Source organism: Cornus florida, unplaced genomic scaffold (assembly GCF_030987335.1).
Source record: "Cornus florida cultivar Cherokee Brave unplaced genomic scaffold, ASM3098733v1 CherokeeBrave_3.0.0_Hap2_Chr06, whole genome shotgun sequence".
Taxonomy (NCBI): Eukaryota; Viridiplantae; Streptophyta; class Magnoliopsida; order Cornales; family Cornaceae; genus Cornus; species Cornus florida.
The window spans coordinates 74,469,102-74,484,188 of NW_026775576.1; the positions used below are offsets into that span (position 1 = coordinate 74,469,102).

Here is a 15,087-nt window from a genome sequence, read left to right on the forward strand (position 1 = left end):
AATGTTTTGTTTTGTCTATCTTATTTGACATACATGTTTCTATATTGTGCCTTATATTCTATATATGCTGGCACTAACTCTTGAATTTCTATTTGTAGACTATGGCTCGCGTCAAGACTGTAGCACGTAGACACCGTCATGGCACCAGACGTAGACTTGACGATGGGGCCGGTCCATCTCATGTCCGTGATCTTAGTCCCGACCACACACAGAGGAGAGTCAGACAGCGGACTGGGGAGACTGCGCAGCCCTCTCATACAGAGGAGCCATTACACCCTACTCCACCCCAGTCGCCAGCTCGTCCAGCATTCACTGTGATACCCCTCGATTCTAGAGCCACGGGTGATCAAGTTCGAGCACAGATCCGAGGGATATCAGACAATTAATATGTAAACAAGTAGGAATAAAATTTGAATTAAGAATAAAATAACAAAACGCTGAAAGAATTCTAAAATAAAAATCCTCAACTTAAAATAATAAATTAATAACATTTAAATCCTTCAAATCTGTACAACTCGGGAATCCATCTAGTGGACCCCTAAAAATTCCAACTGGTAAAACATTTACAAAATTAAAATCCAAAACCAAAATAAGAAAGAAAATTCTATGTAGTCGGAAGAGTGAGTGACTGTATCTGCATCACCACGATCAAACCCTAAGCCTGGTCCTCACGAACACCTGAAAAATAAAGGTGGGTCAGGCCCACATGCAAGTTCCATCCTACTACAATCCGTACATAAACCCGATACGTAGATACATCCTAGATAGCTCGGCAATATCTAAAATAGTCCATAGATATATAAATACACACTATAGGATGCTCACTAGCCTATAACATAGTTCAGTCTGGGTAGAAGGTGACATATAAAACACGTTTTTCAGCGGCCAAGTACCTAGACCTACCAGGGAACATTAGCTATATCTAGCTACTCAACCTTTGCAATATACGCACCCTAACCGTGATCAAGAGACTCTAGCTCGTATCACGGTACCATAAATATATATATAAATTCTTTCCTAATGCAGAAAAATAAAACAAACATCCGTTATGTTGTTCAACTGTTTCAGTTAACAGGACATGCATCCATGTAGGATTTAACTATTTTAGTTAATCCATTCCGTATGTATGAAGGGGTAGGACTTAGCTTTTTGATCTAATCCATCCCTGATATGTCACCGTCCCATACCGGTACAAATAATGCAAATGATCCACCAGTGATGTACATTCAAATGAACATCAAATATATCCAGAAACCAGCATAATAGAAAACATATATTATTAAAATCTCATCATGCATCCAGTATATGATTATAATCATAAAACCTCCATTTAAATTGCTAAAGCATAATCAACAATTTAAATCATCCATATCCACATAATTGAATGAACAGTAATTTTAACAGTTCCTCAATTAACCTATATAGCATGACATAATAATATTCAGAATTTTAACCTGAACATATTACATTAAATTTCATAACGTCTAATTCATCCTCCAATAATCCCAGAGTATAACATAATGATACACAAAAAATATGAGCTGAGCACATTATATGAAATTCCAGACCAGTCCATTTAGATCACTAAATCCAAACTGGCAACAAAAGCTTCTACAACTCCCGATAGCATGCAACTCAACATCTAAAGTTCATGTGGTCAATAACCATATCCTAAACCAATATTTTTGGTCTTTATTAAGTTATCTACATCCGTTATATAACATCAAATAAGAAATTTCACAGTTCATTTAGGTTGCTAAACAAATTAACAACTTCATCCTTCCTCCTTCTTTAACAGTATGTATAATCACGTGTTTATTTTTCATGATCCACCTTTTAAGGTTAGCACACTAGCTTATACTAACTGGTTTCAAGCTTCAATAGGTTAATTTTAAACCTTTAAAACCTCCCACAACTTTCCCAAAATCACATCCAAGTCCCTGAAACCCAGAAAACCGCCTGAAAACACCCGTAGGTGTTAACAACCAGGGGAGCCGGCTCTGGAAACCCTTGGAGCCAGCTCCTAAGCTTCTAGAGCCGGCTCTTCCTCATGAAGAGCCGGCTCTCTCTTCATGGGAGCCGGCTCCCATTATTAGGGAGCCGGCTCTCTCCCTGAGAGCCGTCTCTGCTTGCCTCTGCTTCGTCCATTCACCCCCTTCACTTCCGACGAAGGTTCCAGTCACTGTCCCAATTGTTTTTAAACTTCTTAGGGTCTAATTTAAATCTAAACAATACTATAAACTCCTCACATTCCATTAGGAAAATAATTTACAGAAGTTTAATACATAATCCAAAACAGTTTATGCACGAACCGATTTCAGTTATTTAAAACCGGCAAAATTCCAAGTCTCTGTCTGAATTTTTTTTTAAAACTTCTTAGGTTCTAATTTAGATCCAAACAGTCCTAGAAACTCTTTAAAATCCCTTATGAATTTTTTTGACAAAAGCTTAGCCACAATCGAAATAGTTACAGTTTAAACAAAGGCACACTACAGATTACAATTTGATTTAATCATGCATAACACATCCGTTTTAATGTTTAATTAACTTCTTGGAGACCATTTAGAATGCACAGAACACAAGTTTACAGGAGAGGAATAGACTGAAACTTGCCTTAAGATTCCGGTTTGAAACCTTCATCGCCGTTGCTAAATTCTGCAACGAACTGTAGACTACCTGCAACTCTCCCACTGTTACAGTTTTATTCCACAAGCCATCGACTCTTTCTTCCTTGATCCCACCTTTAATCCATGGCTGCAATCCTAATTGATTCTCTCAATTTCCCTCTGTTCTTCCTTCTCAAGAAACCTCTCTGTTTTTCCTCTCATGAACCCTTACGTGAATTGAGTTTTAATTTCCTCACCCTAGCAGACGTATAAGATTTATATATATACGTCCCAACCTTAAGTCAAATTATATAACCGTATATTTATAAGATTTACGTAAAACCTAATTTAAGTCGGCGACTACACGAAAATAAAACCCTAAATCTAAACCATAAATACAACACACCTAAATTATATAAGCTACCAAAAACTACACGTCAATTAAGTCACTAATAATCAAAACTTTAAATTAACCAATAATTAAATTAAAAACAATTACAATGAATTTAAACAAACACAATTATCAATTAAGCAAATAAAAACCCTTAAACACATAGCCATATAAATCATATTTAAATGCACATAAATCAACTAATCAATAAAATGCATATAAAATAAATAAAAAAATTCCAGTTATGTCCTTTTAAAAATTAGGGGTATTACATTCACTCCATCACCATTTCCACCGCATAGAGGCGTTGAGCAGCCAGCTCAGTCGGCTCCACCTGTTCAGCCAGCTCATCTACAGCGCGATAGGCTCGCGCCTAGATTTGCACACATGACTATCGAGCACGAGTTAGCATTCGACACTGCATTCTTCTCCAGATCGGTGCTGACTCAATCTGCCTATCAGGACATCATTCAGCGGGGCCTCTCAGCTATTCTTGTCCCAGTCATAGAGCCGATCTACCCGCGACTGGTACGGTTGTTCTACCAGAACCTCCGACCGTCGCCGCGCACTACAGCCGAGCTCATCACCTCTATCGATGGCCATGAGATCACCATTACAGTGGATACTCTGGCCCGTTGGACTCACTGTCCACATCGATGCCCGCCAGAGCTTTAGGAGACTTATCCCAGGCTCCAGGCCTTCTTACGCCGATATGGCGATTTTTCTCACAGGTCACCATGTCGGTGGCGAGACCTTCGCCACCCGGACATTCTTGCTGGATGACCTATGGTTTACAGATTCAGTGCTCTACCGAAACATATACATGGCAGGACACAAGATTCAGAGGCGGGGCGACTATCTAGCAGCCCTGTACGCCTTCTATACCTGCCACTGGGTGTCTATTCCTACGCTTATCTGGAGCGTGATGAGGAAGCTCTACAATGAGTACGTCAGCAAAGAGGCGCCCGGAAGGACCAAGTCTCTTCCATTCAGCCACCTCATCACCCAGATTCTCATTGACCAGCGCTATCCCATCCACCCGTAGGAGGACCCCGAGAGAGATTCCTGTCACTTCCTCAAGAAGGACTGGGACAAAAGCTACAGAGCTATTATCACTCACCTGCAGATCCATGCCGTACTGGTGGCTGCAAAGCTGGAGTTAGAGGAGGAGGCAGCAGCACAGGCAACCCCGGCACCAGCAGAGCCAGCAGCAGCAGCTCCCGTAGCGGATGATGCACCAGTCGATCTAGCTGCCGAGCATGATGATATTGATATAGACATTCATTTGGAGCACTCAGCGGATAACATAGCTCAGCATTCTCCAGCCGGGTCACCTATCCATGAACAGGAGCAGACCCAGGAGCTGTCTTCTGACTCCTCCATACCAGACTTGACCCCCGGCTTGGAATGCGTCTGCAGACGCTCGAGGACGCTGTTGTTGCCATCAGAGCTGACCTCACGGCCCACAAAGCGGAGTTCGCTACCTTCCGCACGGATGTCGCGACCATGTTCAGAGATTTATCTAAAGACATCTGCGAAGGCAGACCTACCCGTCCTATCTCATCTTCCTGAGCTCCTACTCTTTTCTATCTTATGATCCCTCTCTCCTTTTGATATTTTATTATTGTCACTGTATTATTTTTACAACCGGTCTGTCGGCTTTGATATTTTTGTTGTACCTGCACTTTCTCTGTTTTATATATCTATTTTTGCTATGGATGTCATATGATTATATTCTCATATCTGTATGTTTGACTCCATCAGGTCCATCACAGTGACTTCAGTGAGAGAGTGCTACCCAATTTTCAGGACCACCCTTATACCTCTCTCATTTCGTTATCTGTTTATCCCATTTACACTTGCATGTTCACTGTGCACTGATTATCCTATTTTGTTATCTGATAAGTTTATCCAGGTGCCAATTTTCAGGACCACAGTTCATTCCAAGTTTGGGGGGGCTATACCACCCACTTCTAATACTTCAGTCCCAATCATTCTTGCTTAGTTACATTGGTATACTCTTTCCTTTGTTCTCTTGCACATTAAGGACATTGTGCTATTTAAGTTTGGGGGGAATGGTGCTCTACAGTGATAATTTTAAATCCAAACTTTTAGCATGACTCGTGTATTTGAGGGATATTTCTATGATTGGTCCATACCTAGCTATGATTTTGATCTTATGAGGACTATATTGCTTAAAATTTAAAAATTGCTTAACTTGAGAGTCCAATACTCCTTGTATGCCTTATGAATGCCATTTAGGAGTAAATTTTTTGAAAGATTGATATCTTGCTTCTTCATCTTGATTTTGTGATTGTTTTGAGATTCACTCTAGTCTTCTACACTAGCACGGGCTCACACTAGTATTCATTTGTGGGGTACATGCTTTATTAATTATTGAATTGGTTATATCCCAATTGAGCTAGTAGTGCATTGAAAGCTTTCATTCTTGATAAAGGTGGATAACAACCCCTTTTCACTAAGTAGCCGGGATTCTAACCTCATCAAGCACTAAACTTCTCGCGCCGAAAGGTGGAGGGCCCAAACTTTAGGTTAATAATTGAACTTGTTTATTCAAAAAAAAAAGTTGCAAAAGCAATAAAAGTGAGGACTTCTCCCAAATGGTGAGAAGTGGGAAATGATTAGATGGTTGTTGTCTTGATTTGTAGCCTAGTTAATTTGAGCTTGTAAGTCCGTAGGGGTGTTTGAACACCTAGTGCCCTAAAGCCGTCTAGTTTGGGAGTCATTGACCTAACGCTCGACCTCATGAATCGCTAGAAAGCTTAATAGATCAATACATTGCACTATGCTTCCATCTTTGATCCTCTAAAAAAAAAAATAAGTGAAAAGAATAAGCGCACCTAGAACAATAAGCTTTAATAAAAGGTCCACTTTTTGTCTTGATGATCGGTACTAGATTTGTGTGCTAGTTTGACGGTAAGGATGTGATTAATTCTTTAGTTGGCTAAGATAGTAACACATTGATGCCAGTCCACTCAAAAGAATTCTAGAGTTGTTTTGATTTGCATGATCATTTCCTTGATGTGTGGAGGACCATACTTGCTTGCTTAATGTTGAGATTTTGAGAGATTGCTTAGAAAGGGTTGAAAAATTGCATACTTGAGGTAGTTTTCTCCCAATGCTTATTTGCAATATTGGTACCTCTTTTGAAAAAAATGAGCTTAATATTTGTGGGTACCATTTCTGGAAACCCTCACGAGATTTCACTCGTCCACTAGGGGTAACCTAGGGGTTTAAAAGGCTTGTTGCATATGCTAAATGCAATCGTGTTCCCTACGAAAGTGGCGTTATCCATTTATTGCTTTCTAGTTATAGTTGTATAGTTGTTCATTTCATTGCTTTACTTTCTAGTTCATTGCTAGGGACTAGCAATATTTAAGTTTGGAGGTGTGATGAGCACTGAAAAATGCGTATTTAAACCCCTTAAGCTTAGGCATTCTAATACCTTTATCTATCTTACTTTACTGTTTTAGATTGATTTCGTATTATTTCTATTTTCAGGCACTTATCCCGAAAATAAGCTAACTCAGCCAAATAAGAGCTTAATTGAAGCAATTCTGGGATTAATCAAAGAAAAGAGCAAAGTGGAGGAAGAAAGAAGCAAAATGAAGCAAAGCAGCAAGTTCGATCGATCCAAGTCCAAGGTACGATCGATCGAACATTGATCGATCTCAGCACTTCAAGATAGATCCAAGCCTTGACCCAAAGCACTTAAGTCCAAAAGTTTGATCGATCCAACATCATTCTTCGATCGATCGAACACCTTTGTCCTTATCCAAATAATTGATCTTATCCATGGCTGTACCACCCACCAACCACTTTTGTCCTTTTCCCATAAATATCTCGGATTTGTCTTTTTCCGAAAAGCTCAGCCAGTTGGATCGATCCAGCCTAAGTTCGATCGATCTCACTTACTTTCGATCGATCTCACTTCCTTTCAATCGATCGAACTTCCTCCAGTGCGAAAAAGTTAAAATTCAATCTCATTGAAAGTTGTCCTTTATCCAATCATTAGGGAACATTGTGTGCACGACCCCAGCTCATTTTGGGTGTCATTTTGACCTACCTATATAAGGATAAGGATTGTTTTTTTCAAAAAAGGAGCCAACATTATTTTTATATCATCTCTTGGAGAGGAAGATTAGAGGAGGAGGAGGCTAAAGACGCCATTGGAGTTCTTCATCAACAAGGAGCAAACCTCTTCCATGGAGTTAGCCCTTGAGGGTTGGAGCATCCCCACCATGAGTGGCTAGACATCCTCTTGGGGCTAGAGTTAGCCCCAAGCATGCTTTCTATATCTTAATCTTGTGTATTATTGAGCTATTAGTGTTGTAATTAATGTTTTGACACTTTGATATATATAGATCTTGTTTAATCAATGATTTGTGTGGTTTAATGCTTCCAATTGATCATTTCATTCTATCCATATGTCTATGTATGCTAGAATTGATGTTCATGTTCTTGTCTCTAGATTTTGTGTTGTTGATGCGTGTCTATGTGTATTGATGCCATGGATTTAGAGATTGTCAAAACATAGTGCTTAAAGGAATGCTTTTGTGATTCTCTTGATGGTTCATGCTTATCTCTTGATGGATTGTGCCTCTCCCCTAGTTTATTTTCATACTAGTAGTGTAGTTGTAGTGTAGTGTTAAATGGGAGGACAATCCATACTTGTTGTTTGATGTTCCAAGCTTTTGAATACAAGTAGCATATGTCTCTAATTTTGTGTTGTTTTTGGATTGTGAGCCTAATGAAATGATTAATGACTTGTTTTGATTTATTGTACCTTATACATGTTGTTTAGACAATATATGCTTCATTACTTAGATACATTGTGCCTTTTACATGACGTTTAGACAATACATGCTTAACTAGTCATCCTTACTTATTGAATCAACCAAATACACACACACCAATATTGCAACACCCTAATTGCCCTCATTACTTACTTGTCAATAGTATAGAAATGCATTGCTTGGTGGTGATTTCTAAACCCCAAGACTCTTCTCTCTCTTACTTACTCTTAATTGCACTATTTTGCTATTACTTAGTTTAATTTAGTTGCTCTTTAATCAACCAACCAACCAATTGTTTGATCACTCGACCTACTAACCCTAATAGCGATTCCATAATCAACTCCGACATTGCTCAATCCCCATAATCCCTTGGGACGATCCCTACTCACTCTTGCTACGTTAGTAGTAGTGTTGGTAGTGGTTTTTATAAATTTAAACTTAACCCAAAAAGCTTTCCTTGAACTAAGCATCCACTACATCAATTTTGGCGTTCACGGAACGGCCACCGTCAACATCTTTGACTGCCATTTCCAAAAGAATTTCCAAGCCGATAATTAATGATTCATACTCGGCTTGATTATTTGAACACCTGAAATCCAAAAAGAAGGAAAACGAAATTTGATTCCCTGTTAGGGATATTATCATTATACCAGCTCCCAAGCCTTCACTGGTACTTGAACCATCGAACATTAAAGTCCATGGAGTCAAGAATATGGATGCCGATTCAAGCTCATCAAATACTTGTGACTCAATTTCAGGCGAAGGATGATCGGCAAGAAAATCTGCCAATACTCTTCCCTTAATTGCCTTTTATGGAACATATGTAAAGGTGAATTCCATTAGTGCCAAAGCCCACTTGCCAATCCGGCCTGTGATTAATGGCCTTGATAGCATATACTTTATAAGATCGGTTTGGCAAACAATATAAACAAAAACAGGTAACATATAGACTCTTAATTTCATTGCTGCAAAATATAAAGCCAAACCTAATTTCTCAATCGGTGTATATCTACACTCGACTAGAGTTAAAACTCGGCTGAGATAATATATTGCTTGTTCACTTCCTGCCTCATTCTCTTGGGCTAACATAGCTCCAATGGATTCTTCAGCAGCCGATAAATATAACTTCATCGGCTATTTCTTCCTTGGTGGCATCATAACAGGAGGACTCGACAAGTATTTCTTAATATGTTCAAATGCCCTTTGATGTATATCATCTCATTTGAATTCTTCCATCGGCTTCAACTTAAGTAGCAAGGAAAACACATATAACTTCCCAGCTGTATTTGCAATAAATCTCCGAAGATAATTCACTTGCCCAAGCAACCTTTGCAACTGTTTCTTGCTTCTCAGTACACTAGCATCAATAATCGCTTTAGCTTTATTCCTATCAATCTCTATACCCCTTTGATGAACCAAGAAACCCAAAAAGTTTCCAGCCGATACTCCAAAGGCACACTTTATTGGATTCATTTTTAGCTTATGAGCCTTCATCCTCTCAAAAGATGCTTTGAGGTATACTAAGTGTTCCTTCTTCATTGCTGACTTCACCACCACATCATCAATATATACCTCCATAAACTTGCCGAGCATATCATGAAAAATAGAATTCATGGCTCGATGATATGTAGCACCAGCATTCTTCAACCCAAAAGGCATTACCACCCATTCAAAAGTTCCAATCGATCCAAGACACCTAAAAACTGTCTTTGGAATGTCCTCCTCAGCTATATAACTATAATTATAGCCTGAATGTCCATCCATAAAAGACTTAACTTGGTGTTTTGCAGCCGCATCAATCAGCTGATCGGCTATCGGCATTGGATACTCATGTTTTGGAGTTGCCAAATTTATGTTTCGTAAATCAACACATATACGTAATTTTCCATTCTTCTTGATAACAGGAACTACATTTGATAACCATTTAACATACCTTGTAATTCGAATGAAGCCAGCATCCAACAATCATTCGATTTCTACTTTAACTTTATCTACCACTTCTTGAGACATTCAACGAGGTGGCTGTTTATATGGCTTGTAGCCATCTTTAATGGGCAACCGATGTTCCATCAGATCTCTGGATAAATAAGGCATTTCCACATAATTCCAAGCAAAACAATCATTGTATTATTTCAACATGCCGATAACCTCGGCTTGTAATTCTGGTTCTAACAGTGCACTGATATAAGTTAGTCTAGGCTCTGCGTCAGTGCCTAAATTCACCTTCTTTAATGGATCCTGAGTTTCTGCTTTAATATCATCGAGCTTAGCCGGTGCTAACTCCAAGTCTCCTAACTGAATTGCATCCAACTTTTCACTACTGAACCGATCGATCTCAGTAAGATTAACCGATGGTCCTGGTTCTATTATTCCTTCTTTTTCTAGCCATTTTTCGGCTATATATGCTTGTAGCCTAATGCAAGTGGCCCTAAAGGCCTGCTGCCGAGCAACTTCCCTTTTAAGTTTCGCTTCTATCAACAACTTCTTCAATTATAGCAAGCCGAGGGAGTTCTACCTTCAGCCTGGAATTCTCCTGCTGCAACTCGCCAATTTCTCAATCGGCAAGACTTCTTCTCATGGTTGCCGAGGTTGGTCTTCCATCGGCTCCTGTTCCCATAAACCGAATAGGAACTCATTCTTCGTCATATAAAACAGCATCTGCCGAGTATACTTTTGCCACAAATGGCCTATCATCGGCATTCACTATCTTTACCTTATCTCCATCCCAAAAAATTAACATCTGGTGTAATGATGATGGGATGCACATATTTGGATGAATCCAGTCACGGCCTAATAACAAATTATAGGAAGCTGTGGATTCAATAATAAAAGATGCCGCAAAAGACGTCATACCTCCAACTTATACTTTTAAAGGAAGGATCCCTTTAGTGCTAGTAGAGCCTCCGTTGAAACCACAAATTGCTACATCAGTAGGTTTAACATCTTCCATACTCTTGCCAAGTTTCTTCAATGTGTTTGTTGGAATAACATTCAGAACCGAGCCATTGTCTACCAAGACTCGATTAATAGGTTGATCTTCTACCCACACCTTAACATACAAAAGCCTGAGCTGTTGAGTCATTGCTAACAAAAGTTTTTCAAAAACCACTTTCTCTACCGATTCTGAGGAAAGAATTGATAAATTCCAAATCGGTTGAGTTTCATTCTCATTCTTCTCAGTATTTGTATTTGATGCCGATGGAGCCTGGAACATTGCTGGTAATACAAATATCATGTTACATGACATCTCATCTGGGAAACTGCCAAACTGAATTTTAAATTCAGTGTTACGTCTAGGTCACGTCGGCTGATGCTCTTCATCCAGTTCATCTTTATCTAGAATGCCGATTTCCTTTGCTTGCACTACTTTGCTTCCTCCTTCGGCTCTCTTTTTTCCCTCAGCCCTTCTCCTTTATTCCCTACGCTTCTAAGATCGAGTGAGGCCCCCATTTTAAGATTGTTGAGCTTTAAGGAACTTTGGATGATTAACTCGAGTCCATCTATCTTCAGTCCAGTCTGTCCTTGGTTTCACAGTTCGTACTCTATATGAATCGGCTCCTTTCTGTACCCAAATTTCTGACTGAACCGGCGACTACCTCTTAAAACTGGGATGCCGATTTTGAGGATGAAATCAGCTAGATATATCAACTTGCCGGGTTGGCCTCCCCTTTTTCAAATGGCTGTTGTTGGTACCACCTTGCTGAGGCTCCTCCCCAGGCTTCAATGGGAAAATAAGCCTCTCAAGAATTCCTTTCTTCTTTGGTTGAACCTCCATTGGTACATCTTCCTTTGGTTGTTGCTTTCCTTTGCAATTTGGGCAACAACCATGATCAATCAAAGCTAATTGAGCCTCCCTTAATTGCTTCTGCAATTCTGCCATCTTTTCAGGTGTCGCAGTTGATGAAAGGAACTCACCAGATATCTTTTCAGCCTCCTGCCAATTCTCTCGCTTGGCTAAGCTTATCACATTTGTAGATGTGATTGTTGGAAACGGATTAGTATCCACCTTCATGGTCTCTGAAGTTTTCTCCGGGAATTTTAAAGTGCCTTCGTCAATAGCTTTCTGCAACACACCTCGTAGAACAGTACAATCATTAGTAGCATGGTTCCAAGAGTTATGATACTTACAATACTCTTTTCCTTTCAAGTCACTTGCCGATGGAATCCTATGCCCTTTAGGCAAAGATATCATTTTATCGGCCATCAAGTGATCGAAGATTTGATCTGTTTTCGACAAGTCGAAAGAATAGCTTTTCCCGATATCGGCAGGACCTTTCCTTGCTGCCGATGTTGATGTTCATGAATTACCCCCCGTGGTCAGTTTAGGTTTAACCAACGCTTCATAAACGTATGGCTTTTTGATATTGACTTCGGCAACGTCAACCTCTAATTTATCTCCAACTTCTGCCGAGAATACCTCATAATTAGGGTCCTTGTACCAAGTACCCTTAGAAGAATTCTTCCTTCCTTTCTCTTCTTTTAGTATTTCCTCATACCGAGAAGCCCTATCTGCCAAATCAAAGAGATCTTGAAACTCAACCCCATCAAACCTCTTGCAATGTTCAATGTCTAAACCATTTAATGCCAACTTGATGTATTTTGGTTCTAGCAAACTTACTCGACATTTGAGTTTAACCTTTCTGAACCTGGCAACAAAAGTCTCAACTGATTCACTTGGCAACTAAGATAATCGAGATATGTCTACCAGTGTAGCTTCTGTCTCTGTTCGGTAGAATTGGGTATGGAACGCTTCCTCCATCTCATCCCAAGTCTGAATAGAATTGGCCGATAAGTTGTTGTACCATTCAAACGCTGCCCTGGCAAGAGAGCTAGAGAATAACCTCATCCTTAACCAAGGGCTAGGACCTGCTTCTCCACATTGTGCAGTGAACCTTGCAATATGCTGCACCGTAGAGAAATTTTCTTCACCACTGTACATAGAAAAATAAGGATACCGATAATTTCTAGGCAACTCATGGGCATCGACATGATCGGGATAGGGCTTTCTGTATACTGACCGAGCACGTCTGCGACCTTGTGCTACTTCGGCCTGTATTAAAGCCAAAATCTGAGCCCTATCAATCCCTGCATTTCTTCCTGCAGGATCATTTGGGTGCCGAGGAATGAATGGATTAACCCACTCCTTTGATGATTAGCATTTACTTGCCCCCCAGCAGCCGCTGGAGGTATCAATGGATTAGCCCTGCCTTGGTTTAGGTTGCCTATTACTTCTTACTGATCCCTTGCTGGTGGAATCAGCTGCACATGTGGACGCTGCACATTCTGATTATGTTGATCATTCATTGGTGGCTAGTACACCGGCACAGTATTTACTGCTGGTGGGTCTGATAAGATTGGTAGATTCCCCATTGGCATGCCGAGTATATGATTCAGCGCGTTGCCAATGGTAACACCAAGTCCTACACTTGGTGGTACGATACTTGTTCGGGGCCCTTGGGAAATATGTATCAATGGTGTCGTCATACGCTGAAATATGGACTCATTAATATGGGAGGCTTCGGCTTGATCATGTCGATTTTGATTAGTCGATATACTGGTTTCAAGCCTTTGATTCATCTTCTCCATTTGAGCGTACATCATCTGATTTAATTATCCAGTCATCGACCTCATCTCATGTATCTGAGAAACCAAAATTTGATTTGATTCCCCCACCTGAGACCGTACTTCACCAATCTGTGCTTGCTGGGCATCAATTTTCTGCATAATCGATTCCAGTACCCGACCTAAAGGAAGATCGGATGGAATAGATGAATCGGCGTCATCACCAACGCCGAGTTGCTGGTTCTCCTCGTCCGCATTGTCACCTATTGTCACACCTTTCGAATTTCTTAGCTTTGGAGGCATATTTACTATAATTACTCACCTGATGGGTCCCACCGGGCGTGCCAAAAATGTTGACGCTAAAATCGGCTCCTAAAATCCGATCTTAAATTGAGATGGAGCGGACGTGCCAGAACCAAATATATGGTTCAATATGTGAATTGTCAACTTTAGTCCCTTTGAGCGAGTTAACTTTCAGACGATTACGAGGAAAAAGGGAACAGAAAAATTCCTCTTTGGGTTCAAAATTGCCTTAGTTAAAAGGACTTTCCAGTGAATAATTTATAGTAACGTATCAAGAGAATAGAAAGGGGAAGAAATAGATATAGAAAGTGATAGGGAGAAGAGATAGAGAGAAACAGAAATAGGGAGATAAATAGAACGAGACTGAATTAGGGAGGGAGAGATAGATATAACAATGATGTTATTTAAGGAAAGTGCTTGAGAAAGCAAACAAAATAATAAATTGATTATGAGGATGCTGGACCTCTTACACAGCATGCCTCTTTATTTATTTATAGAGTAAACAATTAAACAAAAATCCTAAATACATGCATTCTAGTTGTATTCCAATACATTTAAATAATTGTTCAAATCTAACTAATCATAACTAAATACTAACTCTTATCTTTATTTGAACACCAGATAAATATATAATCCTTATCTAACGTATTTAAAATTCAAACATCTTTTATTCTATCTGCAATGCTCTTGTATGTAACCTTGCTCCTTTAAAATTCCTGGCATGTCATTCAACCAACAACGCATGAAACCCAACACTCTCCTCATTGTATCAGACCACCCCAAACAAAGACCAGCTCAATGATTCACCAAAATATCTTATAGCCCACTCTCATTGTTGCATGTTTCGGCCCATTATCCTCTCGGCCCAATCTTTCAGCATATCATTGCTTCACAGGTTTTACACTATTGGCCCATATTACTATTTACTTCACTATTCATCAAATCAAATTAGGGCCAAAACCCAATTACCAAAATGGGTGCCGAGGACATTCGGATTTATGGATCCATGATTGGGCCGAAGATGGGTCAACAACCCAAATGCCAAAATGGGTGTCAACACTTCCATTAGTTGGGCATACAAATCTGATTCACCCAAAGAACTTCTCAAGTGAAGGACATATTGGGTTCGCCAAATAGGAGGCCTACACGCTGCCTATTAAGAATACACTTGACTCTCTGTATTTTTTTTCCTTCACTTCAACGACTCTTTGAAATGTTTCTATTTTATTTTTCCTACACTATTTCTATTTGAATTAATTGATATGAAATAAATTTTAAATTTTTTATAAAAATAATAAAAATAGCCAGCACCATATCGGAATGGAGTGCCATGGCACCATACTGAAGAATTTTTAAAAAGCTACAACTGTTTAAAAACCCTGCAAGAAAAGAAAGAGCCTTATCCTAT

The 15,087-nt window shown here is 39.6% G+C and overlaps 2 protein-coding genes across 2 annotated transcripts; both read right to left on the reverse strand.

The window, feature by feature from the left end:
• Positions 1-8,276: 8,276 nt before the first annotated feature.
• On the reverse strand, positions 8,277-8,945 carry LOC132314354 (uncharacterized). The gene is made up of 2 exons (XM_059813230.1): positions 8,736-8,945; positions 8,277-8,621 (listed from the first exon to the last, which is right to left on the reverse strand). The coding sequence occupies exons 1-2, from the start codon at positions 8,943-8,945 to the stop codon at positions 8,277-8,279; spliced, it is 555 nt and encodes a 184-aa protein (XP_059669213.1).
• A 3,166-nt stretch (positions 8,946-12,111) lies between these two features.
• Positions 12,112-13,400, reverse strand: LOC132314355 (uncharacterized). Its single transcript, XM_059813231.1, has 3 exons — positions 13,301-13,400; positions 12,617-12,911; positions 12,112-12,460 (listed from the first exon to the last, which is right to left on the reverse strand). The coding sequence occupies exons 1-3, from the start codon at positions 13,398-13,400 to the stop codon at positions 12,112-12,114; spliced, it is 744 nt and encodes a 247-aa protein (XP_059669214.1).
• Positions 13,401-15,087: the final 1,687 nt, after the last annotated feature.

What these genes read in the sequence shown, in the direction of transcription:
- LOC132314355 (XM_059813231.1), bottom strand. Translation starts at nt 13,400, where the DNA reads ATGGAGAAGATGAATCAAAGGCTTGAAACCAGTATATCGACTAATCAA. An exon ending in TAATGAGTCCATATTTCAGC is followed by an intron (nt 12,912 to 13,300) that starts GTATGACGACAC and finishes ATGATCCTGCAG; the next exon opens with GAAGAAATGCAGGGATTGAT. An exon ending in GCCAGGGCAGCGTTTGAATG is followed by an intron (nt 12,461 to 12,616) that starts GTACAACAACTT and finishes TTTTGTTGCCAG; the next exon opens with GTTCAGAAAGGTTAAACTCA.
- LOC132314354 (XM_059813230.1), bottom strand. Translation starts at nt 8,945, where the DNA reads ATGAAGTTATATTTATCGGCTGCTGAAGAATCCATTGGAGCTATGTTA. An exon ending in TACCTGTTTTTGTTTATATT is followed by an intron (nt 8,622 to 8,735) that starts GTTTGCCAAACC and finishes GTTCCATAAAAG; the next exon opens with GCAATTAAGGGAAGAGTATT.